Source organism: Suillus fuscotomentosus (genome assembly GCF_016647785.1).
Source record: "Suillus fuscotomentosus strain FC203 chromosome Unknown F5891scaffold_211, whole genome shotgun sequence".
NCBI classification, from domain to species: Eukaryota; Fungi; Basidiomycota; class Agaricomycetes; order Boletales; family Suillaceae; genus Suillus; species Suillus fuscotomentosus.
The window spans coordinates 39,055-66,422 of NW_024539723.1; the positions used below are offsets into that span (position 1 = coordinate 39,055).

The following is a 27,368-nucleotide window of genomic DNA, read 5'->3' on the forward strand; positions in this document are numbered from 1 at the left end:
TGAGCCATTCCCATTCGCATTGTTGGGCATCGAGTCTGACTATCTACCTAGCACCGTTCGTCGTCTGCGGGAGTTGACGGAGGCATAGATCAAATATTATCGCTTATTTTCTTCATTTGTTCCATACAAGAGTACCGATCGCCTTCGGACGTAGCGAGTGTTTTCACAGTGAATTACAATAACAGGTGTCTGTATACTACGTTCGCCGTATTCTTCTCCCTCGCTTCTGCAAGAAATAGCGCCCGAATGTCTCTTCAACATCGTACTCGTGATAGCGCAGTGTAAAGCTGACCGTGCGCGAACGGATCTGTACGGTGGTCCAGCACCGCTTTCTCCCCTGCCAGCGCAGCGACAAAGTTTAGAAGTTGATTGCTCCGTGGATCAGATAAATTCAGACATTTATATTGCAGCGTCGTGCTTAACCAAATCTCTGCTTTGCCAACTGTTGAAACATGTCCATCGTAGCTTTATCCTTCTCTCGCAAGGCCGCAGCACGTTCGCGTACACCGGCGGTTTTATCTTCTCTCCCTACAGCACGCTTCTCCTCGAATCGTTTCCGTGCTGCATCTCGCCGAGCAATGCTAATACGATGTCAGAATTCAAAGGAAAGCGAAGGGGCACAAGACATACTGGTCCCTGAAACTATCCCCACCACCAAGGAGGGTCGACTCGTCGGCTTCAAAGCCGTCATCACCTTTCTCCCTAAATGCACGGTCGTCCTCTCTCCGGGCACGCTTCTTCTCCAGCATGCCCTCCTTACCGACCTCTTTCGGCCCCATCATGTCCTCGACGCGCTCTTTCGCTTCTGCGCGATCTCGTTTACGCTTCATGCTATGTTCTGCTGCTTGATACTCCGACGCAGCTTCCCGGGCAAGGACCCGATCAGACGCTGAAGGGAGAGTTGGGCCATGTACGCGGCTTCGACCTCCACCGGTATCGGATGAACTAGTGGCACGCCGGTACGTCGCGGAATCAACCTCTTCTCGAACAGCCTTCAAGGTTCCTGCGTCTGCATTTGAGCCCTTAGATGCGAAAGACCATTTGTAAGCTGTTTGGTTTGCTGCTGATGATATATGGGAGTTGGCTTCGGAGTATAGGGACTCTGGACGTCGGTTAGGATCCGTCAGAATTGGCCATTGTGAAATACTGAAGAAGGCTCACTCGGTAGTTTCGCTCTGTTCCATGCCTTGTATCACATACTCAGTACACGTTTTTATAGGTCGTGCATCTTCTTACCTTTACAAACTTTCGGAAGTAGCTGCCATTCCTCTTGAGCAACTTTGTAAGGAAACATCCTGATGATAAAACTCACCTTCTAGCTTTCTCACTTGAGAGCTCATCAAAGTACTACCAGATGAACACCTTAGCATTATTTCTTCGATTCAGGAAAGCGTAGCGCAGGACAGACCTTGTGTTTCTCCTCCTTCAACCATATTCTAAACTCCGTATTTTTCAAAAAGTAGTCCGACTCCGATATGGGTGAGACGCCTTGTGGAAGGTCATAGCCACTTTCTGGGGTAGGCGAACGTTCTCTTCTGTCTCTGGAGCGTGAACGGTCATGACGTGAACGGCGCTCATTGTCTCTATGAGAAGGCATGTCTATGTCGTCGTTTGTTCTCCTGAAAGTTGCACGCAGCGAGCGTGGTGTCGAGTAACTAAGACGACCACTGACCACGGTGATTATCGTACAGTGCTCTAACGGCTCCTTCTCTGCATGCAACGTTGCCAGCAGATATATAGCAGATATAGAAAACCACGAATAAGTCGAAGACAAGTCCAGGAAGATCACAGGTTACTAATGCGCTTCTTACGTTAGCATTTAGACCACAGATAATTTATGTATCCTGTTGACACTGCTCAACATTCACCTCTCCAACCGTTGAATTTCGAGTCTCCTTCTTGAAAGGCTGGATGGCTCTTGCCCGTGCTACTTTCTCTTCCTGGTAATTGCGACAACTTCTCGTTAGTACACCAACTTCGAGGCACTCTCATTCCTCTCATCGTCAAGGCCCAAGGGCCAAGGGTCCCTGAGCGGGCACTTTATAGGACCAACTACTTATGTTTGGTCGCATTCGTCGCCCTTATACTCAGACATTCATGGACACTGATGTTTTCTGGCTGCAACAAACGTATTTCCCAAGAAGTTTGGATAGACCAGTACGTAATACAGACATTCATTTGTCCACCTCAATGATCTCAATAATAACGGGTATTTCAGACAATCTATCAGCGAGGGTCAACCTATAGCTCTAGCCAGTGGGATGATGTCTAACCTGCGTTCTACTGACGACTGTACAGCATCTCGTGGCTGCACTGTCAGTTACGTTTCTTGCATTTCCCAGCCTGCAACAGGCAAGTCAGCTGCGTCCACTGTGTTCGCCATGGCAAAAGAAACGGTATTTACCTGACATTTATAGTCAGGCCCACATTCATCAAAGCCCTCATTGCACTCATTAGTGCCATCTGCGCTAACAGATACGGCAAGAGCGACGAAAATAGCGAGAAGTGTCAAAAAACGCATGGTGGATATGAGAGTCAGTTGTGAGTTTCTCGAGGTGGGTTGTTCAGTACTGCAGACTTGTTTGCAGTCCGGGTATTTATGATTTTCCTTGGTACGTTGCTTGCACTATCCATCCTATTCGCTTCGCTTCTACATGACAGAACGAGTCAACACTGGCAGGTTGAATGGTCAGCCTCTTTTCGCATCCGGCTGGTGTCATGTTTCACCTAAAGCTCCATCATCTAAAAAAACTCAAGTTGGTCGACACAAGTTCTGAACTTGTTCTGAACAAGCCTATTTGGTGTAGCTCAGGGTGGTGTTCGTAAACACTCGTCTTGGTTTAATTGAACATTTGCCTCGAGCCCGATGTGCTTAAGTAATAGATATAATGCATTTCGCGAGGTAAAAGAGCCGTATTTTCAATGTATATACAATAGATCTACTAATAATACAAGTATCGTGATTAATAATATGAGTATCGTGATTAATAATACATGTCACGCGATATCCGAGTCTGAGTTTGAGTCCAAGTCGAAATCGGAGAGCTCATTCCTGCGCTGTTGAGACGTCCCACAAATGACCATATGGTCTTTCCACCCGTCCAAGTCAGCTTTCTCCTCATCAGTGAGATCATCCATGCCCGAACAGATCATTTCGAAGGTAAAAGCATCTGCGTCTGGGGACGACTTAGGTGCAGTGAGTATCAGGTGTGCTTGTTCCGCCAGCACACGTTTTGTTATTGCGCCGGCCAGTCCCATTGCGAAGTGCAGCTGTCTGCGTGGCGAGACGAGCAAAACGTCGAGTTGAAAGCGCATATTCCATACCATTCGCGTGACAAGGTGAAGAATGAAGTGATTTTTGAACTTCGAGTGAATTGTCAGCGTCCCGTCCTGTTGACAACTCAACATGTGATTGGTGATTGAAAGTGCAATAAAGACCATACCACATTAAATGAGTAATCGTGCATGAACACGTTGTTTCGAATGAGGTGTCTCACACGATCCATGCGGAAGGTCTCGGGGGAGATTGGACTGCCCTGCGGAGGGAAAAGTCCATAGGCCATTACGACGCCTTCTCGAGTGAGGGTCGTAACCGCCGTGCGCATGACAATTACCGCTCGCCAGATTGTTGCAAGGTCCTTGGTTTGATTCTCCCAGCGCGGTATTCCTGTTGGTCTGTTAGTTAGAAAAGTATTGAAAAAATTAACATACCATTAAGCCCTGGAATCTTGGGTGTCGCCTTTCGAATGATAGACTTGATAATACGTTTCTTGTCGGCCGTAGACGAGGCCATCGCGTCCTTTGTGAGGGCGATGCCCACGACAAGTTCTTTGGAGCGTTTGAAGATTTGATCACGGATGGGTCCTGTAACCTGGAAATAATGGTTGTCGCCCGAGGCTCCTGCATGGCTCGGAGTTGCGTGCATTGTTGCAGTGACATCAGCCTGTGTTGTTGCAGGAACAACAGGGCTCTCGTGAGTAAATTGTGGTGTTCCAGGTAATTGTCGAGTACGTCGTCGTCTGTTGGACGATCGCGCGGGTCCCGTTGTCTATAATAGAGTTTGAGAGAAATAAACAAAATATACTTGAAACTTACGTGTATAACTTGTGAGCGCGGTATCTCACCCGTTGCGACGGGGACAAGAGCATCTCGAGGCTCCAATGGTTCCTCTTCATTGTGGTCGAATAGTTGAGGAATTTGTATGTGGTGTGGGTTAGGTGCTTGCATGTTGTCGAAATCGGAAAGATGCTCGAGACGCCTGGGACTGTATGAGCCTGTGAAAACGATCAGTGACGATGTCTCATCGATGATCAAATGACTTACCATCAAACGATCTATAACTCTCATAATCGAACACCGGCGGCTCATACGGTGGAATGTCGTTATTGGGGTTTGATTGATAGGCAGGGTCAGTTCTAGGTACTGAATCGTTGTACATGTTATAATCGGGGTTAGGGAATGTGTAATCCATGTCAGTGCCCGATGATGGATGAGTGTGAGCGCTTGATGATGGATGAGTGTGAGCGCTTGATAACGGATTAGTATGAGCGCTCGATGACTCAGCGGGAGCGCTTAAAGATGCATCAGCCTGAGGGCGAGTACTTGATGATGCAACGTGAGCGCCTGACGGACCTGTGTGAGTGTCATAGGTGTGAGCAGGGTGGAACGACGGCACATAACCACTGGGAGCATGTGCACTGAAGGAATTGTAGTTGTCGTAACGAGTGCTAGTAGGTGCATAAATCAGTAGTAGCTGTCAAGACAGAAAAGTACGCACCTTGAGCTGAACCCGTCGTGTGGATTGAAAACGTTTGCCATTGGTTCATGGGGTTGTTCGTCGCTGAGACACATCTGAGTGTCCGCTGGGACGTGTGAGGGATTCAGACCAGACCCGCAAGTGGGTTTTGGTATCGTTGTTTTACCTTTAGCACGTTTTACAGGCATACGCAGGGAGGACTCCAGTAGTAAGGGCGCAATAAGGGCGCAGGGTACAGGTAAATATCCGCATAGCATTCTACTACAAACCATACTTAAACAAGATGTGTCAATCAGAAGACGCTGAAGAAGGGTAAGATGAAGGGGTACGATGTAAAAGTAAAGCATGCAAGTGACAAACCAATACAATCTGGGGGGTCGCCATCATAATTAAACAGTAACACGAGCAGCGTGTAATATTACATGTTCTCTTATCGATTGATCAGTGTCGTACATTGAAATACAATAATCTGTTTCACATACCGCGATTGGAAGGGCATGCAGCTGAATAGCCACCGATCAAGTTCACATGGTGGTACTACTAGTCACATCATCAGACGCTTCACCAGCCCCCACCGGTGCCCCAAGACACTCTTCTTCGGAATCCAGGTCCGAAGAATCGTCTAGAACAATATCATCATCGTCATGAATCTCAAGACTGGGGAACCGGGATTGCGAGTCCGCAGGTCCGGATTGTAAGAATGCGTCTTTGGTTCGTGAACCTAAGATCTTTGAGATCTGTTCAGCTTGGGCTGAGGTAACACGAAGGATTTCGCATTCATCTTCATAGATGGCTTGAAGGTAATCTCTATCATCGTCAACTTCTGTGCGGTCACGCTCAGAAAAAATCCTCCTAAAGTTCTGCAACTCCTCGTCTGCAAATCCAAGTCGTTCTTCATTCTCGCTATGCAGGGCATCAAGGAATGCAGTGAAGCGCTCTGATTCTTCAATTTCCCACGCAGTCACCACAAGGCGTTGGCGTGCCGTCTCGCGAGCAGCAAGCTTGGCTTTATAGCCTTTGTACAAGGTTGAAGAACGCAGTTGTGCAAGGCCATTTTCCAAGTATCCGATATGCTTTGTCAATATAAAAATCAGTCCCTGTAATCCAGTAGAAAAAATATATTGTACCTGAAGAAATGTTTCCAATGATACATATGGCTTGCGCTCTTGCCCCATGACACGAGCTGCATAACGAACCTCTATTGGAGCTGGATATATGGGATATGGATGCTGCTTCCTCATCATTCTGTTGTGTATGAACTGCCGTCGTGCAGCACATCGAGGGTTCGGAGATTTAGACGGATCAAAAAATATGCTATCCGTCTCCTTAGCCGAAATCCCAAGTGTCTTTTCTGGCCTTGTGCTTAGTGGGGAAGTGCACAAGTCAGAATTCATAGTGTTGGGAGAGCTCCCTGACTTGGAGCTAGAATAAAAAAGAAATGTTTCAGGAGTGGTGGCGCATCCACTGGATAGAGGAGAAGATGTGGGGCTGTTTAACGGACTTGGTGGGCCAGGCGAACTGCTAGGGGGAGGAGGAGATGAGACTCGGGGGGGACTACTGGGCTGAGAACGAGATGGAGAAGACATCTGTAAGCACTTTGAACTTGACAATGGAAGAAACCTACTGATATATAGAAGAAACCTGCTAATAGTATAAGCTGTTATCAGTACAATACCCTGTGAATGCACAGTCTGCGGAGTCTCAAAGACGTTACTGCCAGCAAGCGTCAGCAAAGCTCACAAGGAAAGGCCTAGTCAAGACTTGGCAGTCCGGTTAACTATCTGATGCAAGTATCTTTTTATCACTTTATTATTACATAGACTAACATATACCAGGCTGTGTCCCAACTGCAGTGAGGAGTTCCTTTCCATCGAGGCAGTCATTCTGCATCTTGATTCTCCGTCTACCTGTTGGCCACATGAATCACATCCACATCAATTTCCAATTCCACCTGCATTGCGAGGTTCTCATTCATCGACATCCTCCACTACTGGACATCATCATCCTCGATCTGGGTATGTCTTTGGTGTCGGCAAAAACTTATTCGACAGGTTGCAAGAGGATCAATATGATTATCGGAGGAAAATGAATACATATTACCCTTTTCATGATGAAGGGGAGTGGGAATTGGCGAGGTTTCTAGTTGAAAACCTGACTCAGACTCAGATCGACAAATTTTTGAAGCTGAAATGGGTAGGAGACTTGGAGCCCTATTTGACAGGTCTAACTCTATGTTTACAGTTTCACACCCGCCCAAGACCATCTTTCACCTCAAAAGATCAACTTCTCGACTGGATTGACGCACTCCCCTCTTTTGTGCCTTGGAAAGTCTCGACCATGGAGTTTACAGGCTACAAGACAACCTATCCTTTGCAACTCATCTGGCGTGATGCTCTCGAAGTTGTCAAACAGCTCTTTGGCGATCCCGTTTTCGCCAATCACATTACTTTTCAGCCACATGTTGTCGACATTGGGGGTCAGCGTGAATATGGGGATTATATGAGCGCCAATATGGCATGGAAAATTCAGGTCAGTTTTATCCGTCAGTCTACTATTCAAAGATTGATGCCATGTTCCTAGGACCATCTCCCAGTAGGTGCTACACAAGTACCGATCATCCTGGGATCAGATAAAACACCTGTGACACGCACTACTGGAGGGCTTGAGATGCACCCACTCTTCATTACGATTGGCAACCTCGATTCAGAAGTTCGCTCCAAGGCTACACTACGAGCTTGGCGGTGTATTGCTTACATGCCCATCGCCAAGTTTCGTGTGCATCCTGATTATCAGAGCATTCTGCAAGCACGGCTGTGGCATAAATGTGTCGATCTTGTCTGCGCCAATCTCAAGATTGCAGCAAAAAATGGTTGTTTTATGCCCGATCCTTCCCGATACATTCGTTACGTCTTTACACCTCTCATCGCTCACGTATGTGACCTCCCAGAGGCTACCATGATCGCTACTGTCAGTAAAAACGCATCTCCCATAACTATGGCGACACAGGCAAATTTTGGTGATGGAGTCCTCTACCCTCCTTGTACTGGGCAACACACGCTGCGACTCATCTATGAGATCTCCCAGGAGGCTGATCCTTGGGATCTCGATAAATTCCAGAAGGCAGCAAAAGCAGTCCATCTGTCAGGAGTTCACATGCCGTATTGGCGCGATTGGATGTTCGCATGCCCGTCTGTCTTTCTCACTGGTGAAGTTTTACATACCTGCATCAAGTTTTTTGCAGATCATCCGCTCAATTGGATCAAGGAGACAGTAGGGAAACCTGAGCTCGATGCTCGCTTCATGGTTCAGCATAAGCGGGTGGGAACACGTCACTTCACCAAAGGTGTCACCCATGTCAACCAAATGACAGGACGGGAGCACCGAGATATCCAACGCACCATTGTCGCTTCAATTGCAGGTGTTGCTCCACCCAGATTCATTCGTGCCATTCGCGCCCTTGTGGAGTTCATCTATCTTTCGCAGAATCCAGTTCATTCTCCTGATTCCCTACAGTCGATGGCGCAAGCACTTTCAGATTTTCACGTGTTCAAGGATGCTATTGTCGATGCTGAGGCAAGGAGGGGAAAGAAAGGTGTTAAAGAAGATTTCTTTATCCCGAAACTCGAGCTATTGCAAAGCTTTGGAGGCACAGTCGAGAGACTGGGCACTTTGATGCAGTTTTCGGCTGATATGACAGAGCGCTTACTCATTACACACTGCAAGCATCTCTTTGGGCGCACAAACCGGCGATCCACTGATTTTACAGAGCAGTGCGTACGGATCCTCAACCGCCAAGAGTCAATGGAATTATTCAACTTGTATGCGTTATTCTATTCTCGTGGCGCGTCACTCGTCAATGCCATATGTATGGAAGATGAGGAAGTGACAACCGTTAATCCAGCACTTTCCTGGGTTTCTCGTGTTCTCCCTGATGAAGCACATTCCGTTCATGGACCTCGGCCAGTTCGGAATCATTTTCTTAAGGGCATTCTTTCTGGAGATGCTCACACTGCCTTCCATCTGACTTCGACACCAGATTTCAAGGCTCTGACACCCATTGCTATTGAAACCAAATATTCACTTGTTAATTTCAATCGTGCGCTCTCTCAGTTTATCAATCAGCTATCCCTCCTCACTGGCGAGCATACCCGCTGGGACCACAAATACGGACGCTTTTGCGCGTGGAACAAATTTCGACTACAGCTTCACTCTGCTTTCCAGCCACGAGTCATCATGCCAAGCAGAGTGATACAAGCGTACCCACCGAGTGATGCATTCCCCCTTGGAAACTGTGACGCTGTCCTAATCAATGTCATGGATGATGATGGCCAAAGTAGTAAGTTTATTCTTGCAGTCGTGTTTCAGATCTAATTCAAGATGTTTTTCAGCCAGTCGTGTTGCACAAGTCCGACTTATTTTTCAGCCGAAGATTCCAGGGACTTCTGACTTGGTGTTGCCAACGTTCCTCTCCGGTCCACTCCTCTACGTCCAATTCTTTCACTTCGTCGCTAATCCCAGTGACCGTCCTGAACTTGCAATGTGGACAGTAGAGCGCACATACACGATGGACCAACATGGCAGACGTTGTAGGTGTGGTGGCGTGATATCATTGACGGATGTAACACATGCTGTCGAATTGATACCAGAATATGGTAACAAGGTAGACGCAAAGATTTCTTCGGCCACTTGTTTGGAGAGCTATGACCGGTTTTTTCTTAACAGTTTCGCAGATAAGGAGAGCTATCATACATTCAGCACGGAGTTCGCATAGACGCAGTATCAGTACCTCATACTAGTAGTAGTAGTCACAACACAGACAATGATCTCAAATACATGCACAATTGTTACAAAGTTTTACAACGGCCATCACTGCTGCCTATAAATGGCCCTAGTCTAGGGTTCCAAATAGTAATCTCAATATAATATCGTTATTTCCAACCCATTTTACCCACTTAACGCTACCGCAATATTCGATTTACATTTTACTACGGATAAGTTTGTTCCACCAATCGCGTTGCTCCATCACCAGCGCCGTAAGCTCACCGTAAGCATCAAACTTCTTTCTGACAAGCGAAATTTCAAGGTCTTTTGCTGATGTCATTCTGGTTGCGGCAGAGACTGTTATTTACCTAAGGTTCCATTCCGGATACTGACAGAGTCTGGCACTATACTAATATAGTTCGTTGGTGTAAGTTCCGCAAACGAACAATCTCGATATCACTTCTTGCCAGTGCGATGGTTGACTCGGCGTCCGTTTCTAGCCACGTATAGATGGACCTAACTCAACATATCGTCACTTGTACAAAGAAATCCTTTGTCGCGATCATCCCCTATTTGCACAAGACGCGGAGTGTGCACCAGCCGAGTTTGGACCGCTGTCAAACTAAGTACGATTTAACCAAGAAAAGTTCAGGGTCGACCCTAGGCTCAGAACCGAACTGCGGGAACAGTGTATTGCTTTTGTAAGTCCCCCTGGGCAGATGCTAACGCAACGACAGAGAATATCCATTGATACGGTGTTTACTTTGGTGAGTATCTTGTACATCATGCCAGTACGTGAACGGCGCACATACACCATAGATACAACCTAATATATTACCAGGTCATTTCCTCCGGAATTCTCTACATTCCTCATTATCCCACTTCACAAACTGCCCGGTAAGCGCAAGAGGAGCACGTAACGAGAGAGCAGCGATCACATATCCAACGTCGTGTGGATTGACTAGGGCTCCTTCATTGTAGGCATCAACAAAATCCTTATGATCGGTCGCCTTCATGTGCTGCACTCCTGCATCCCGCAGTATAGCCTGCATCTGTGCAGTATTTGAGATCTATGTTCGACACAATACAGTCCAGACCTACCGCAGTATCGACTCTCCCAGGCGCAAGTGCCAATGACACGATCGAAGGTTCTTCATTTGCGAGCGTTCTATCCATTTCATAGAATCAGTTCAAAGCCTCCTCGCACGACTCAGCGCTGATCACCTGCTCAGGCTGTTCATAGCAGCTTTACTAGCATTATATGCGCCCCATCCATATATGTTTCCGGTAGCCGCTCCTGAACTTACAAAAATGATCCTACCCTTCGATTCTCGCAAGCCGGGCAAAGATGCCCTGATAGCAGTAATAAGCGAGAAAAAATTGATGTCGAAATAGCTTTTCCAGTCATCGAGGGTGATGTCGGCATTGTCGATGCGCGCTATGGGATCTAGAGTAGCAGCATTGAGGATTAGGCCGTCTATCTGTCCAAAGTGGTCTTTGCCGCGGGTTATAGCGCTTTTGAGCGCGGGTTCATCTGTACTGTGATTTTAAGACCATGAGTTCTATGTAATATGAACACGGGCTGAAAGTTTGGTGCTTACATGTCGCACTCGAGAGTCAACAATGATTGCTCGTGTTCCTGAATCAGTTGGCTGAGGTCTGGTGTTCGAGTCCGCGATATGGTAACAACGCGAGCGCTGTGCTCCTTGAGTAAGGAACGAGTGACTGCAAGACCGATACCTCTGAATATTAGATGGTCAGCACAAGGTTCTCAGAGATAGGGACTAGGATTAACCTGGATGCGCCTGTGATGACGACGACAGGATTTGGCATGACGAAGATGACAAGGAGCCTGACTATGTTTTTCAGAACAGCTTAATGGATACAAATACTCAAGGGAATCAAGGAGAGCCGCCTCGGGCTCCCATGCACGCCTGAACCAAGGTCTGATCTGTTTATATTGTCGATGACGGTTCGGACGATGCCGACATAGCGCCACTAACGAGCACAAACATGATTCATCGCTATCGTTCCCCTGTTGCTTCACTTAATTGTCTCTCCTAACTACGTCCCGCAACTTTGGAGCGCGTCAAGGTGTCTTTGTAGCCACTCCATGCACGCATGAGATATCTGAAATGGACCTTCAGATGATTTGCACAATCAAATCAGGAGGGTAGAGTGTGTCCAACGACATGCCTTCCCCCTGATTTGATTGATCGATGACTCGTCATGATATATCTCGACCTTCTCGAGTCAATCGAGTATACGATTTACGTTGACTTTTTCTTTGGCAGAAATCATCAGCGCTGACTCAGTCGTTTGTCGGGTCGTTTGTTTCTTCTGAGTCCTTCATTTCAAAATTCACACAGATAACGGAGTCCTCCCGAAGAACGTACACAATATGATATATACAACATGATAACAAATGTGAAGATGCAATTTTGGAAATGCAGGGTATGTGCAGATAATAAGGTTAGTGCTGTGCGTACAAAAAGTCTAATGTCACCGCCTGATAATTATTAACGATCCCTCAGCTGCGCTTTCCCAGTCCACACAAGACCAGCGCAGCTCGCATCATATCGTCGTCCTGAATCGTACTTTTTCTTCCGTTTACTACCACGGGCGCAAACTTCAAGTTCCGAGCCACGTGCCCGCGCTTCTGGACGGGAAATGCAGTTTTCTTATTCCAGGCGTCATCTCCAGCTCCTAAGCTCCCATCCGGCGTAACAGCTTCTATTTCTTCGTCTTCCGTTTCAGCACCTGCTTCGTCTTCTTTACGTCTTCCGGATAGGCGTGCCGCAGCACATGCCCATTCAAGGGTGCGCCCGCTGCCCATGAAGTCTATCAAGTCGCGCGTAGGAGGGCTGGCAGGTGCCAGTGGAGATGAGGGCATATTGTCCCATAGTGATGCATGTGGATTATGAGGCTTCGTAGGTGTGCGAGGTGGTTGGAGACGTGATTCGGAACGTGCCGCGACACGATCAAGGGAGGGACGCGGGCGAGGAGGCGTTATCCGTCTCCGTGGAGTATGCAAGCTCGAAAAAGAAACTGATCGGGAATGGACGTGACGTGACGAAGAAGCATGTCCATTCGCGAATAATAGAGAGGAAGGGTCATCATCATTGGAGACGTTCGTCGCATTGTGGAGGGCCACTTTGCGCTCCGTCTGACGTTTGTTTTGGAACCATATGGTGACAGACTTTATTTCCCTGTGGACGACGGTCAGATATGGAGCAAGTGACATCTGTCCCGGAAATGACATACATTCCTGCTGTGTTCGCAACGGCTTCGCGTTCCTCTCGCGTCGGGTGGGATGTCCGATGGAAAAGCTGTTCCAGCATCATAAGCTGAACAGTGGAAAAGCGTTTGCGCGTACGACGCGCAGTATCATCCGTGGAAGATATGCTGGCCAACGATGATGTCCTGGAGAGTGTAGCTGATTCCATGGTTGATGAATGACGAAGGATGTTGGGAAGAAGGACGGGAAATCGGGTGTACGCGTATTTAAGGTGACTACATGCCAGTGACACGCCGCCTGCAGCAAACAAGAAACGCGGTAGCGGAGATCAAATACGCGCCTTCCACGTGACCGTGTTCGGTGTGATTTATCCCCATCGAACCACCGCTATAGTGGTCAATAGATTGACTGTTACAACGTTAACTTGTCCAGTCAATGCCTTTCTACGTTGTCCAATACCCTTTCACGCCCAATTGATCATAATTCGGTAGTTACGAATTCTCCATAACTGACGTTGCGATTTTCAACTCGAGATCGGCGTTAACTTCCCACAGTAACCCTAGACTAGCAATGATCACATTAATGTATCCCTATCAAAGGCTGCCCGTCCACGCACGGTAAATATAAAGGGTATTACAATCCCGAGCATGCCTTAATGAACGCAAGCATCCCATATCTCAGTAATACAAGGTCAAAATCACTAGGATGGATATGGTAAAACAGAATTAACTTAAGAACCACCCGCGCGCTTCTCCTTGCCCCTAGGGCGTTCCCGAATGACCATCTTATTACTGTTCTTAGGGCCCTTGGGTCCAGGTTTACGCGTACGTTTGCCTTTCGTGGCCCAGCCCCAAACAGAGACAGGATGTTTGTTGGACTTGGATTTACCACGTCCACCACCATGAGGGTGATCCTTGCTAAAATTCCAAATGCAAAAGCGTGACTAAATAGACCGCACACAATTGATTGATAGAAAAATACTGACGCATTCATGGCAACACCTCGGACTCGTGGTCTCCACCCCAACCACCGATTTCTCCCCGCCTTTCCTATCTTCCTCCCCTTCCAATTGAGGTTGCTTACGCGTCCGATGGTAGCGCAACAATCTTGTAGGACTTGGCGGATTTCACCGCTCTGGAGGCGCACATGACTGTACCGTCCAGACTCGTCATGGTGCACGACCTGAGCGAAGGAGCCAGCAGAGCGCACGAGCAATGCCTTGCCCGTAGGTAAAAGTGCCACACAGTGAATGACCGTGCCTGTAGGAATGAACCGAATAGGAAGAACATTGCCAGGCCTAACCGTCCTAGTACGGAGTATACCCGTGGTTTCAGGCATACCCATCCTATAGCTCTGCACCACATCCCCCGGCCTCATTCCCTCAGTAGCGAGTATGTATTTCCACTTCGCCTTCCCCTCCACAGTGGCGTCTCGTGCTTTGATAAGAGCAATATGTGCTGAGCGTCCAGGATCGTATTCGATACGGATGACATCGTACTCTCCAGGCTCGGTGCGCATAAAGTCGATGAGACGTACACGACGCTTGTGACCACCGCCGCGAAAGCGGACGGTGATGCGGCCATGAGAGTTACGACCACCATGTTTGCGAAGGCAAGCCGTAAGCAGACGAACGGGCTTCCCTTGGTAGATATGGTCATTTATGGGTCGACGAAGGTGGCGAATACCGGGAGAAACGGGTTTGTAGGTCTTGAAAATGGTGGTGTCGACATCTAGAGATGTAGCTTTAGGCTCATTTTTTGAACCCGATGCAAAATGTGTAGCGTAAGTGCGAGCTACGGAATTGATTGCATTGGCCGTTCGGAACGCTTGTGTGAGTGTTCGAGAGCTTGATGGAGCGCACAATGACGCAAAAGTGCGCAGTGCACGAACGCACAACATCCCGCAGTTTGTCGACGGAACAGCGCCTCTAAGTAGGCTGAAATGGAAAATGCAGGAATTATTTTTAGCAGGTCGAGGAGGAAGATTGTTTGTTCGGAACAAACAGACGCGCTCTCTGCTCGTTCATCATTCAAACAATGGTAGGAGAACTCCTAGATCCAAGCTTGTTTGCCATACGAAAAATGCTGATGCTAATCATCAGGCTGCTCAAATATCTACAGGAATGTCCGAGTTGCGGGAGATAACTAAAATGGAGCGCATAGGTGCGCGAAAGACTCATATGCGTTGAGAGTAATTAGTAACTAATGACTGCTAGGCGCACACTCGCATATCCGAGGTCTTGGGCTTGACGACCGTCTTGAACCGCGAGCCAATTCGCAGGGTATGGTAGGACAGGCCAAAGCACGAAAAGCTGCGGGCATGGTCATCAAGATGGTACAAGAGGGACGGATAGCGGGACGCGCTATATTGTTCGCTGGACCACCTTCGACGGGGAAGACAGCTATCGCACTAGGTAGGTCTATAATTACGATCGACTTACAACAGATGAATGACACTCTGCAGGCATGGCGCAGACCCTAGGCTCGGATGTACCGTTTACAATGATCGCTGGTAGCGAGGTGTTTTCATTGTCGATGTCCAAGACTGAAGCGCTGACACAAGCCATACGGCGGAGTATCGGCGTGCGCATCAAAGAAGAAAGTGAAATTATTGAAGGAGAGGTTGTCGAAATCCAGATCGACCGCAGTCTAACTGGCGTATGTGTACCATATCTCAGTCATCAAAGTTACGGGGTACTAACTACCTTCCACAGGCCACTAAAACCGGGAAACTCACGATAAAGACGACAGATATGGAAACTATTTATGACCTGGGTACCAAGATGATAGATGCGCTTTCTAAAGAAAAGGTTCTTGCAGGTGACGTGGTAGTGATCGACAAGACGTCAGGGAGGGTCACAAAACTTGGTCGCTCATATGCGCGTTCAAGAGATTATGACGCCATGGGTGCAGACGTGCGTTTCAAACTTTTTTACGGTCAGAATCAAGCGGTGCTAATCGAAATTGCAGACAAAATTCGTGCAATGTCCCGAGGGCGAAATACAGAAACGAAAAGAAGTCGTGCACACAGTATCATTACACGAGATCGACGTGATCAACAGTCGGACGCAAGGCTTCCTTGCCCTCTTCGCAGGGGATACGGGCGAGATTAAACCCGAGCTTCGTGACCAAATCAACTCCAAGGTTGCTGAATGGAGGGAAGAAGGCAAAGCAGAAATCGTACCTGGTGTATGTCACTTCTTTATAATAGAGCTCCGTGACTAACGCTGATATAGGTCCTTTTCATCGATGAAGTACACATGCTTGATATCGAGTGCTTTTCATTCTTGAACCGTGCGCTTGAGAACGAGCTGTCGCCTTTGGTGATCATGGCTTCGAATCGAGGAATGTCGCGTATACGAGGAACGAAGTTCAGAAGCCCGCACGGACTACCTGTTGACCTACTCGATCGTGTCCTCATCGTCAGCACGAAGCCTTACGCCGAAGAAGACATCCAGCAGATCATTCAAATCCGGTGAGTCCTATTTCCACGCTATATATTTCTAGTCACTAAAATCTTGAACACAGTTGCGATGAAGAGGATGTGACCCTGACCCCAGAAGCACAAAGCGTTCTCACCTCGATGGCAACATCCACGACCCTGCGGTATGCCCTCAACCTGATCTCTTGTGCGCAAGTAATCGCACGGAAACGGAAGTCGGATGCAGTGGACGTGGAGGATCTCCGTCGAGCGTACACATATTTTATGGATGAGAAGCGGAGTGTGCAATGGCTGAAGGAGCAACAAGGCAGCTTGGTGTTTGAGGAGGCGGGTCAGGATGATGCGGTTATGGGGGATGCGATGGAGCCGTAGGTGTCACTGCTTTGGAGAGGAGAGACTTGTTTGTTTCGTGAGCAATCATGTTTGCTTGGCGAAATTTATCCGATAGCGCGCCAGGCGTTACTATGTAAGCACATTACAAATGCATCGTGCTCTTTGCTTTTCATAAATAAAATTTGTTCTTGTTTTTCCTTCCAATTTTATGAGATGACACCTAATAGACTAGGGAGCAGCTCGTCTGTTTGTATAAACCGGCTAGTCAGCAGTCTAAGACGCGACTGCTTGCCTCGTAGATGTATATTCGTGTGTATGTCTCAAAATCAGACCCACCTTCGGCGTCACTTTATTTCATGCAGTTAACTTTACAACAAATTCACGGGTGGAATCCCAAGCAAATATAATAATTTTCAATCAACTACGACGAATACTGCAGTACTGCTCAACTGAACCAAGCACCACGAAAAAAAACGACCTCGAAAGCAGAAATGCCAAAGATACAAGTGCTGGTAGAGTCCAGTATAATGAAATGTAAGCAGCGAGCCCGAATATACAATAGAGTAGGAGGGGATGTGTATACGCCGTACGAGTAAGTGCGAGATGTACGCGTAGGATACACGTCAAAGGAGCAGTCAGAACGAGCGAGTGTAATGTGCAAGGAGCGTGGTGGAGCTATTAGCTATACTATACTACAGGAAGGCAAAACTGAGAGCAGCGCAGTTCGATATATCGCGACATACAATATCAGTCATATTCCCATTGTGGCTGGGCCTGCCGAGTGAGGAGCCTGAGGATTGGGGCTCATGGACTGGAGACAGGAAGCATGGATTAATGTAGAAACTCCTTACTGTCCTTCTCTGTTCCGCATGCGGTGTCGCAGCCTTTGGATTCGATGTCTACCATGTCGTAGTCATCGCAGGGCTCATCAATGACAGACACGACGGTGGTCTCCACATTGACGTTCAAGTGTGCCTAGATGTGATCATTAGCGCGTTTTACCAGGCAAACGGTGACATATACGTACATTCTTGTTAGGTGAGAAAGGACCCAAGATACGTTGCTGTAAGCCACGAGAAGAGTGAGTGTCACCGCATGATAAATGAATATGGAACACGGACCGATGATTTGTGAATGTTCATCGAGGCAGGGTACACATCGGCCTCGCGCTGACTCGAGAAGGTATGGTCTGAACGCAAGCGCTTGCGTGTGTTTAGTCTAACAAATATTAGTTGGTCGGTAGAAGGACATGCAGGATTTGACTTACGTGGCGAGAAGGGAATTGGCATACACTGGTCACAGTCATTAGTCATTTGCAGGGTAAAACTATGAATTCACACGTACGCTTCGAGATGGCGAAGTGCATTCCGAGGAAGATCAAGTTATGTCGCATAACCATCCACTGGTTTGTGCATTAGAAGACATTCCTCTGAAAATAGATGCCTCTTACGCAAATGAGGGATGCGATTGTGACAGCGCTAAAAAAATATTAACGACATCCTGAATGATGGCCGTGAGCACTTACCAAGTAAAACTTCCAGTCTCGAGTGTATACAAGATTAATGAGTTGATGATGTGGTTCATTCTAGTGACTCATCAGATGAAATAGACATGAAGTGAGGAGCGGTCCTACGTTGCGAAACCAGTGCGACTCCGTCCGAGGAATGTGACCATGACCACGGTTATGATGAATTCCACAGATGCAGATAGGGTGACACCGGTAGTGAACACCCACTACATTACGGAGTGAGCTTTTGAACGATGTCCTCGGCGTTTCCGCCCACTTACTGATGGGAATGGCTTGATGAATAGCGAGTAGTGGCGAAGTCGCAAGCTACGAAGACTCACGTAAGGAAACAAAATTTTGTAAATTCTGTGAAACTCACATTTCGGTTGTTGAAACTTGCGAGAGCCCGTTAGTAATATATAAAAAAACAAATTGCCGAGAGTAACGTACCACATGCAGCGACTGCGGTTTTATGATGAGCATAAACAATTGAAAAATGAAAAATAAAGGAACTCACGAAGACGCAAAAATGCCAAGAAGACCTGATCATCGAACATTAGATTTAGTGACGGTAAACTGGTACGGCTGAACCACGTACAAGGGGCGCAGCGAAATACCATTTCTTTGTCACTGAAAGAAGCTTAGCTTGGTACACGGTAACCAGTTTCAACATTACTGACGTTTACGAACTCTGTTCGCGAAGAAACTGCACAGGAACAGATATAAATCACCGTCATGCCAATTCAGTGTAGGAAACAACAAACCAGTGGACGAGGAAGGTAACCGCGGCAGTTATGGCTACAGAAAGCTATATGAAGAATTGTTAGACCGGTTAGTTGACCGCAACAGAGAACACGAACACCTAAGGACCTAAAGTGCAGTTGTACCATAAATTACGGTGCAAACAAAAGCATTTCAGCTGACTCACCTTGGGATGACATCCATCATTTCTGGTTTGTTGAAATTAACGATAACGCATTCCCAGACGGAGACGATGATGAGAATTGTGTGCATCATGTCCAGTCCCCTGCACGACAGTAAAAAAAACATTTCCAACCATGTCAAACTTGTGCACCCACCAGACGATCAAGACCTCGAGTCAGTATCAAGTTAGAAAATAATTTGGAGGAGCAACGTATAACCAAACTCACCAAAATTTTATTTTGAGTGCAATCCGAGGGGTAGAATTTGAAATACAAGACGGTTTGCACGAACACAATACCGGTGAGGCTTGATACAACGTGTCACAGAGGCGTCCCGATAACAGACGAAGTATTACTCACCCGCAGCCAATGCAAGTGCCTAGAAAGATCGCACCGTATACCGTCGCGACGGTGGCTACATCGCCGGCTACCATGTTTTGAGGTGGAACTTGAGAGGCCCAGGGGGGAGTAAAGACAGTAAGTGGAAGAAAAGAAAAACAACCACAAAAAAAAAGGTTAGACACACCACTGGACCTTTATGTAGGTACGTGATGATTAAAATTAATATCGGAAAGCTGGTCGAGATCCAGGCATGCTTTCACTGATCTCGTCATCGCGAGTAATAGAATTCTCTGATTCTAGTTCGAAGAATTCGGTATACGGTAGCGGCACAGCCACATAGGCAGGGTCAACTTCCCGTACGGCACAGGCTAAATCCGCATTGAACCTGATAATTCGGATCTTCGTTCAAACCTGAATTCTATATAGGCAAATGAACAAGGCATATATGTGTTGACAAGCTTGGTGAATATGAACGTGGATAGAGCTGGGTTTGGGCTGTGGAAAGTGGACGAGCGCCCACTCGTTTAAACGAATTCCCACCTTCATCATTCTCTAAACACCGCCTCAGCGCCTGCACACTAATAACGTTTCCTCGGCACCTAATAAAGCTCGCAAAGTCTCCCACAAACGATCAGAAACATTGCTGTGCAGTGTTGATTGTGCGGGTGGGCGCTTCACAGTGTACATGCATAGATGTCTGTCTGACACCGCCGCTCATGGCTAGAAAAAAACTATCGCTGAGTTGCGAGCGCAATAAATCTATGCCGTACGTTTATTACGCCGTCTCCTCCGGACTGTGGGGGCGAACAACACTGGATGGAGTAGCTGGGGAATCTATTGTTTGACCCGTCACAGTCAAGTTCTTTAGTGCTTGTATTTCGCTGAGGTTTACCATAGCTAGTAGCATCATGCACGTGGCTATAGTACTACGAAGCTATTTCAAATCCCTAGCTAGAGTTCAGGTTAATAATCAGAAGGCCATGATGCAAACTTGAAGAAAAGTTGAGCCTGATAACAGAATTTAATTTCGGGAGGTGAAAAAGTGCGGCTGGGGATCACGTAACCCGCCTGGCGGCAAGCGAGCGCCACTAGTACTTCGGGCCCGCGCCTAACAACATACTCTAGTACCTAATACACCACCCGCACCCTCCAACACATGTCTCTTTACGTCTCTGCTACGACCTGCAAATCCTTTGTTTCATTCTCCTCGGACTGCGAGCCTTGTGGGCGGTGTTAGTGGTGCACAATAATACGACCCGAGGCGCTACATAGGGTAGGCTAATGTTTTTTTTTGTTGGCTCGGCTAACTTTAGGACATATGGAAATGCTTCCCTCATCGTCGACTCTGCCGTCATTCAGGCCTCCCATAGCCACGATGAGATGATCTTGGGCGCTGATAGTTTCGTTGGAATCACTTTGTTGGTGAGTTGTCGTGTGTATAATGTTTAAAAACAAATTCTTTCATAACTGTGGGCGCTGGGCATACGCTAGATGACGGCAAGTTTGAGACATTGAGTAGGATTCGTTCCACCGTTTTGGATGCGATCCCTGAACTGTCCGGCGGACTGGAGTTCCCGGACTCCACGAATACTGAAACGCTGACGATTGAATATTGAACTTTATCAAGGCTCTACGCCACTTTTGACCATTATCCAGCCAGTACGATTGGCTACCTGATTAGCTTCACAAAAGCCTTCATTAATCGTTCTTATCGCCGAATGATAGTACTAGTCTATGGTAGTGGTCTCGGACGAGCAATCCATTCTGAGACGCGAGCCTCGGACGCTTCGATCTCCATTCTTCGGGTTTTTCTTCTATTTTATTTCTCCATTTACAACTGTCACTCGACAACAATCTGTACCTTAGGAATGAATCTCACTGGCAAGCATATATTATAATATAAAATACAAATCTGTCACAAAAAAGATATGATCTACTGCTTTATGACGAAAAAGGTTAGTTACCGGAGTGACTCGAGCTGGCTGGACCTCATCCGATCGAGACCAGGAATCGATATAGAAATATCGGGGTTGGCACTGCACCCCGCCCCGGTTGCAATTATACCGATCAGTACTGATATGAATTTGAAAATGTTAGAACCAGGCTATCTAGCTCAAGGACTTGGAATCTAGAAGGAACAAGCGTCTTCTATGGCCTGACTAGGGGAGACTAATACATTGGAAAAGGTCTAGACCACGGCAGCAACTACCACTATGCTAAAAGTGAGTACTGTCAGGGTCGATTAGTCAGCAGATAGCTCTGGCGCACTGGCCCAAAAACGGATACAAACCAACCGCCATAGTCGAAGACAGACGAAATCAACTCAAATGTACGTGCCATTAATGCACAAACGAATCTTGTGTCTGACTGCAGTTGCCGTATATGTATCGTGACTACTGGCGACCACCCGGTCGAGACTTGCCCTTTTCTGTGTTCTACTTCACTCAGCGAGCATAATAGAACGACACAAGTGTTTGCGTGCTTGCTTCCCCTCAGCTCTTCGCGAATCAAATATTTCTATCAGAAATTTATCCTTTCTAAACTCTGTTTCATTTGCCAACGACCACTTCCTGCATTCGAGAGCTCGACCAGTCCTGCGGTCTATAATCAGTGCAGCGGCGGCGATCAATTCCAGGAACAATCGCCAGGCGAAAACAGAAATTCTTGTCACGCTCATATCAAGTCGGAAATGATCATGGGCGAGTACTCGAGTAGTAATTCCTATACGCCTCGGCCTTACTAAATCGGTTTGATACCTTTATGTGTTTTTGACTCACTGTCCGTAATGCGCACTTTTCCGGGAGAAGATTACCTACCAGTTCAGCACTGCAGTGTTAGTCGAACCAGACGGTGTCTTAGCCGAGAAGTGAGTTCATCAATTTTATTCTCGCTCTTCGTGTGAAAAAGGTACAAGTACCACTCTTGCACCCTGTCCTTCTTTGACAGGTGGAGCGTACGCGTAAGGGTTGAGCTGTTCTTGTGGTATTGATTGATGTCGCGAGTCGGGACGTACGCTATCACGATCAGGTGGGACGCGCTGCGGCCAGAACATATGTCGACACGGAACTGGTCCGGTGCTTTCTTCGCACGATGAAGTAGCCGTCTTGAAGTCAGCTGGATGTTATCTCAGTATCTGCGTGCACGGAGTGGTATAAGTTTGAACGGCCCCACTTCCACGCACTCACTCTGATAAGCACTCTCTCCTTTGCTGTCTGATTCTCGCAGTAGGTTTCGTCGCATTATCTGGTTTGATATGATTTCTCATTAGATTAGTATGCCTGGAACCACTCTTCCCCCTTTCCCGGATGATGTTCGAACACATCCGCTTTTGATTGTTGACTTTGAGCTTATCAAGGCTGGAGACAGGGAGGAAATCGATCGATTGTGGGAGGCTGCGACAACGCTCGGATTCTGGTAGTACGTCATAAGAGTTGGATCATTTGCCGAACATGAGTCGGACCTACTAGATCCTTCGGACAGTTTGAAGAACCATGGCGCAGATCAAGAAGCCAACGACATGTTTGATGTGGGTGCAGAGACGCTGGCTTTGCCCCTCGAAGAACGGTTGAAGTTCGAGCAAGGGGACAACGGTCAATCTTTCGGGTCTGTCATTGACATGGCTCACACTGGCAAGCGTGTCTTATCTTATCTGGATTTTTGATCAGATACAAGAAAGTGGGAGCTCAAGCGATCGATGGAACGGGCGCGTACTTCCAGACCAGATCACTAGCAACAGACTGACATAAACCCAGGCAAATTCTTGGACAACATCGAGTTCATAAACGTCTCTAAAGACGATGCGCTCGCATATCCACGGGTCGTTCACCTCACTTATCCATCGACCATAAACGCTCGCATGGAAAACACCGTTGCGCCATTTGTCCGCAAGTCTCTTGACGTGACATATGTCGTGTTGAACATATTTAATGATAAGCTTGGACTGCCGGAAGGCACTTTAGAGAGTATGCATGCTATGGATGAGCACAGTGCCTGCGAGGTCAGATGCACTCGCAGCCCCCCTGTGCAGGACAAGGAAGCGATGGAAAGAGCTATGCTGGCTGCCCATACTGATTTTGGCAGTCTGGTGGGTCGCTTGATACATGCGGGTATTGTAGTGACGGAAATATATGTTTCACCAGACCTTCCTGCACAATCGGCTAGGTGGACTCCAAGTGATGCCACCTGGTCATGACGAGTGGTCCTACATCAGAGTAAGCATTTCTCTTAGGTGGCCGCAACGGACGCTCACCAACGCATAGCCCATCCCTGGACATGCTATTTGCAATATTGCGGATGCGCTATCCATTTTCAGCGGAGGCATTCTGCAGTCCAACATTCACCGCGTTGTGTATGTACATGCCAGTGAGGACCTGCTTGTGCAAACTTGCTGATTTTTCGAATCATCACGGATAGTCCACCTCCCGGTGCACAGGCAGGATACGAGCGGTGGTCCCTAGTTTTCTTCACCCGTCCGACCAGCTCGAAAGTTCTCCGGGCCCTTGTCGAATCCAGTCCCATTATCGTAGACGCTGTGAAGAAGCAACCTGACAAGAACTTCGAGAGCGGTTCTACTGCTGCCGAGTGGCTCGCAAGAAGAGTCAGGAATCAGAGAATTAATAACAGAAGGGTGAGAATTCCAGTCGTGGTGGATAGGATAATTGATGCCGACATGTTACAGGGACCAGATACATGGACTGCGAGTCGTGGCACTGAGCACACTCCAACGGCAGCTTAGGTTATTTGTCTGCACTATTCGACAACCAGGTTTGAGTCAGTGCGAAGGTTCTTTGTACGGTTCTGGTTCTTAATTAAAGTGAGAACACAATTTACTTACTACAAACTTGGGGAACTTGTTCTTTGCATCAGTTCTGAGCGATTCTGAATTCTGCGATGTGTAGAGGAGTTGACGGTATCCAAGATGGCTTCGAGCTCGACTCGGTCTTTTTAGATTCCCCGAGGTGCGTCACCCTCTGACGAGTGAAAGATGGTAACCAGTCCATGGGGAAGTTCCCCGCACTTGAGAAGACGAGAACTGATTAGCTGAATGATTGCGTAAAGTGGAGCCGGGTAAACGAGCGATCACTTCGTAGAATTCAGCTCTTACGGAGCAACGATTTACGCATGCGGGAATCAAGGTTGCGTGAACTATGTGGTCATGTTGCAATTTAAGGTGCGAGGCCGCGCGAATGAACGGTACTCGCGACATGAGATGACGACAGCAAGAAAGTCGTGGGTCTCATATCGATAGACCAGATCTTGAAACATTCAACCCGACAGGAGCTCCATGTCTCCTGAAGCCGAGTGGTGATGTGTTGTCTAACTCGCGGGAGGGTCCCCACTCTGCCATGTTTGATCCCAGCATTTCAAGAAGAGACGTGCGACATGTTTTTTTTTGTCCTTGGAGCGGCTGTGAGATTGTAATTTGCTCTATCACAGCCGCCACACGCTCAGGGAAAACAATCAGTGTATGCAGAATAGCGGAAATCCAACTGGTCTGTGAACGATGGTAAATCTGCGATGGTCACGATGTATAGTCAGTCATTGCGCAAACAGGGACACTGCATACATCACACGACACCACCAGACTAGATTGAGGCGGGTACTCAACTCGCATGAGCCTGGAGTTTGTTTCGTCGAGGGTCTGTGCTGCATGATGGAGTGACCTGAGAGGATCATCCTGGCTGTGTTTCAAACCAATATTGATACGGGCGTATCGAGCGTGGTGTCGATCAATGAGGTATGACAATTGGAACTACGCAGCAGATTAAGAGTCAGGCTATTCATGATGTGGCACACCTAGGCCCAGCATCAGGACGTCGAGTTGGCGCAAGAATGAAGGGTGTAAACTCGCTCGTGAGATTTGCACCTATGGTGATTTGCTGAACCGCTGGTCTTCAGATAAATCTATAGGCACATAGTGAGAACAATATTTGACAACTTTGAGTGAGCATGAAAGCCTAGCACAGATATTTGCAATTCAAATCGGTTGACCGCGAGCGTGACCAACGTGACGTGACATAACGAGTTCTGTGACCTTGTCGTCTCATTAACTGACTTGAATTTATCATTAGGGTCTACTGACAAGGATTTTCATCCTACACACATGGATCCATCTGAAATATCACCCGAATACGAGCTCACAGTCCGCAACCACATTCGCCAGACCTTCCTTCCTTACGTCAGGAAGTACATTACCAGAGACCATGTCGCATATACCGAGTCTAAGCTCGAGCAGGTCCGTTGCAATTATTTCCGACCAATAATACATCATATGACATAAGATGTGGCGAAGATCTTCACAGAATCCTTAGATTTTGTCCCATTAGCGGACCCGCACGTGCTCGTGCTACCCCCAGATCCACTCGATACGCTCGTCAGGTCTCTGAAAGATCTCGACTTCTCTTTTGACGAGCGCTTGACGACAGACGGAGATACCGTGCGCAAGATCAAATCATCACTCAAGACTATTGTGGGTGAAGGCAAGGAACTCCGCAGCGAGACATGTTGGCAGGAGGAGGATCACATGTGTCAGTTGTGTTCCCTTTCATCGCTCACACTATCTTTGAGGTGACGTGTTGTAGATGCACGCATTGCAGAGATATACAGACCTATGACACCAATACTTACCAACCGCGCGCGAAAGCAGACCCCGAAAGCAGGTTCCAATGCTTTCCGCGCATCTCTCCCTCGCACACAGCCTGCGCTATTCGAGCACATCGGTGTCAAGTCTGTAGTGGTAGCACAAATCGAGGATTCGGATATACCTAACTTGGAGGAAGTTCTGTGCGCGATTTTTCTCTTGCTCTTAAATTACCACTTACGAATTTGGAACAGGAATGTTCGTCCCACGATAGAATCCACCACTCGCACTTATATCCTTTCGCTATTTAAATCGGCAAATCCACCTGCACAATTAACCGAGACAAACGTACATGTCGCTTCTTTCCTACGCGCCGATTCACCACCGCTTCAGATTCAACGTCCACTTTCTCCCCCCCTCTTTTCCCGATCTCAAGCCAGCACGGGTTCGTTATGGACAGGTATTACGAATGCAAAAGACGTCGTGGGTAGGCTGAATGCTGCCCCTGCTCCGGTTCCGGAAGAGCTAGAGGACAACGTAGATAGCGGTAACATGTCGATCGTTGATGGATGGGGTACGTGCGCCGTTCCCAGTTCTTCATTCTTAGTACGTGGGGGAAAGGCTGACTATCAAATGCTTAGCTGTCCTCCCAATCTCTTCTCCCCCTTCCGCTTCGCCTCTCTCCTCACAAGGCACAGAAATCGACGAACTATGGGAGGCATCATCGACTCCGCCTGGCACGCCTGCTACAAGCCTTTTCAGTGCTAGAATGGGTGAGCATATATTCATATATGCAATACATTTCTCTGATTTTACCCTCCAATCATGCTTTTTTGGATTTTCATTATGGGCTGGTAGACGAAGTAGAGATCCCGCGTATTCATAAACCCGGACACGTACTCCCACACTCACTGAAACCAAGGGGTTCTAACAGGTGCGTGCTGCAGTCCATACACGAGCACTCACTCACTCGCTTTTTCAGTCTCAAGTCACTTATCGAGCACCTGAAGCCTGTGGCTACTGTGAAATCAAAAGAAGGCCATACTACAGCACCGACGAATCAGAATACTAATATTTCGTATTTATCTCTTCCCCAAGCGCAGAGGATGGAGGATCATTGATGCAGAAGACTCTATGCTCGGGCAGCCACCTTCTGTTTGTACTGCTTCACCTCTGCCTGCGCATGCGGGAAGAGACAGAAGAAAGAAGTCAGATCAAGATCAAGCCTTGGAAGACATTGATGTGGAACAGGGTCTCGACATGGCTCTCAGGCATATATACCAAACGGTGCAGCAGGAGAACATCGAGGGGTGTGTATTGCGGGAGAGGTTGGATGAAAAAGATGTTGCATTGATGGATGGTGCGTTCGTTTCTGCCATTTTTTGGGGTTTGATGACAGTCTTCGTAACTTCGTTCTTTTTGATATACTTTCTCGATGTTTTCTTTCGAATGTCTTTCGGATTTCTACAACACCGACCTCGGCAGTG

At 47.6% G+C, this 27,368-nt stretch overlaps 2 protein-coding genes across 2 annotated transcripts; one reads left to right on the forward strand and one right to left on the reverse strand.

Moving 5' to 3' along the window:
* Nucleotides 1-2,997: 2,997 nt before the first annotated feature.
* On the reverse strand, nt 2,998-5,931 carry F5891DRAFT_988313 (uncharacterized protein; the record flags this gene model as incomplete). Its single annotated transcript, XM_041378002.1, has 9 exons — nt 2,998-3,390; nt 3,444-3,667; nt 3,712-4,048; nt 4,096-4,274; nt 4,324-4,727; nt 4,778-5,017; nt 5,239-5,259; nt 5,285-5,829; nt 5,884-5,931. The coding sequence occupies 9 exons, from the start codon at nt 5,929-5,931 to the stop codon at nt 2,998-3,000; spliced, it is 2,391 nt and encodes a 796-aa protein (XP_041216844.1).
* A 664-nt stretch (nt 5,932-6,595) lies between these two features.
* On the forward strand, nt 6,596-9,527 carry F5891DRAFT_967176 (uncharacterized protein; the record flags this gene model as incomplete). Its single annotated transcript, XM_041376258.1, has 4 exons — nt 6,596-6,949; nt 6,998-7,219; nt 7,337-9,067; nt 9,111-9,527. Coding segments are annotated over 4 exons (2,724 nt in total), but the record flags the coding sequence as incomplete, so codon positions are not given.
* Between the last annotated feature and the right edge of the window lie 17,841 nt (nt 9,528-27,368).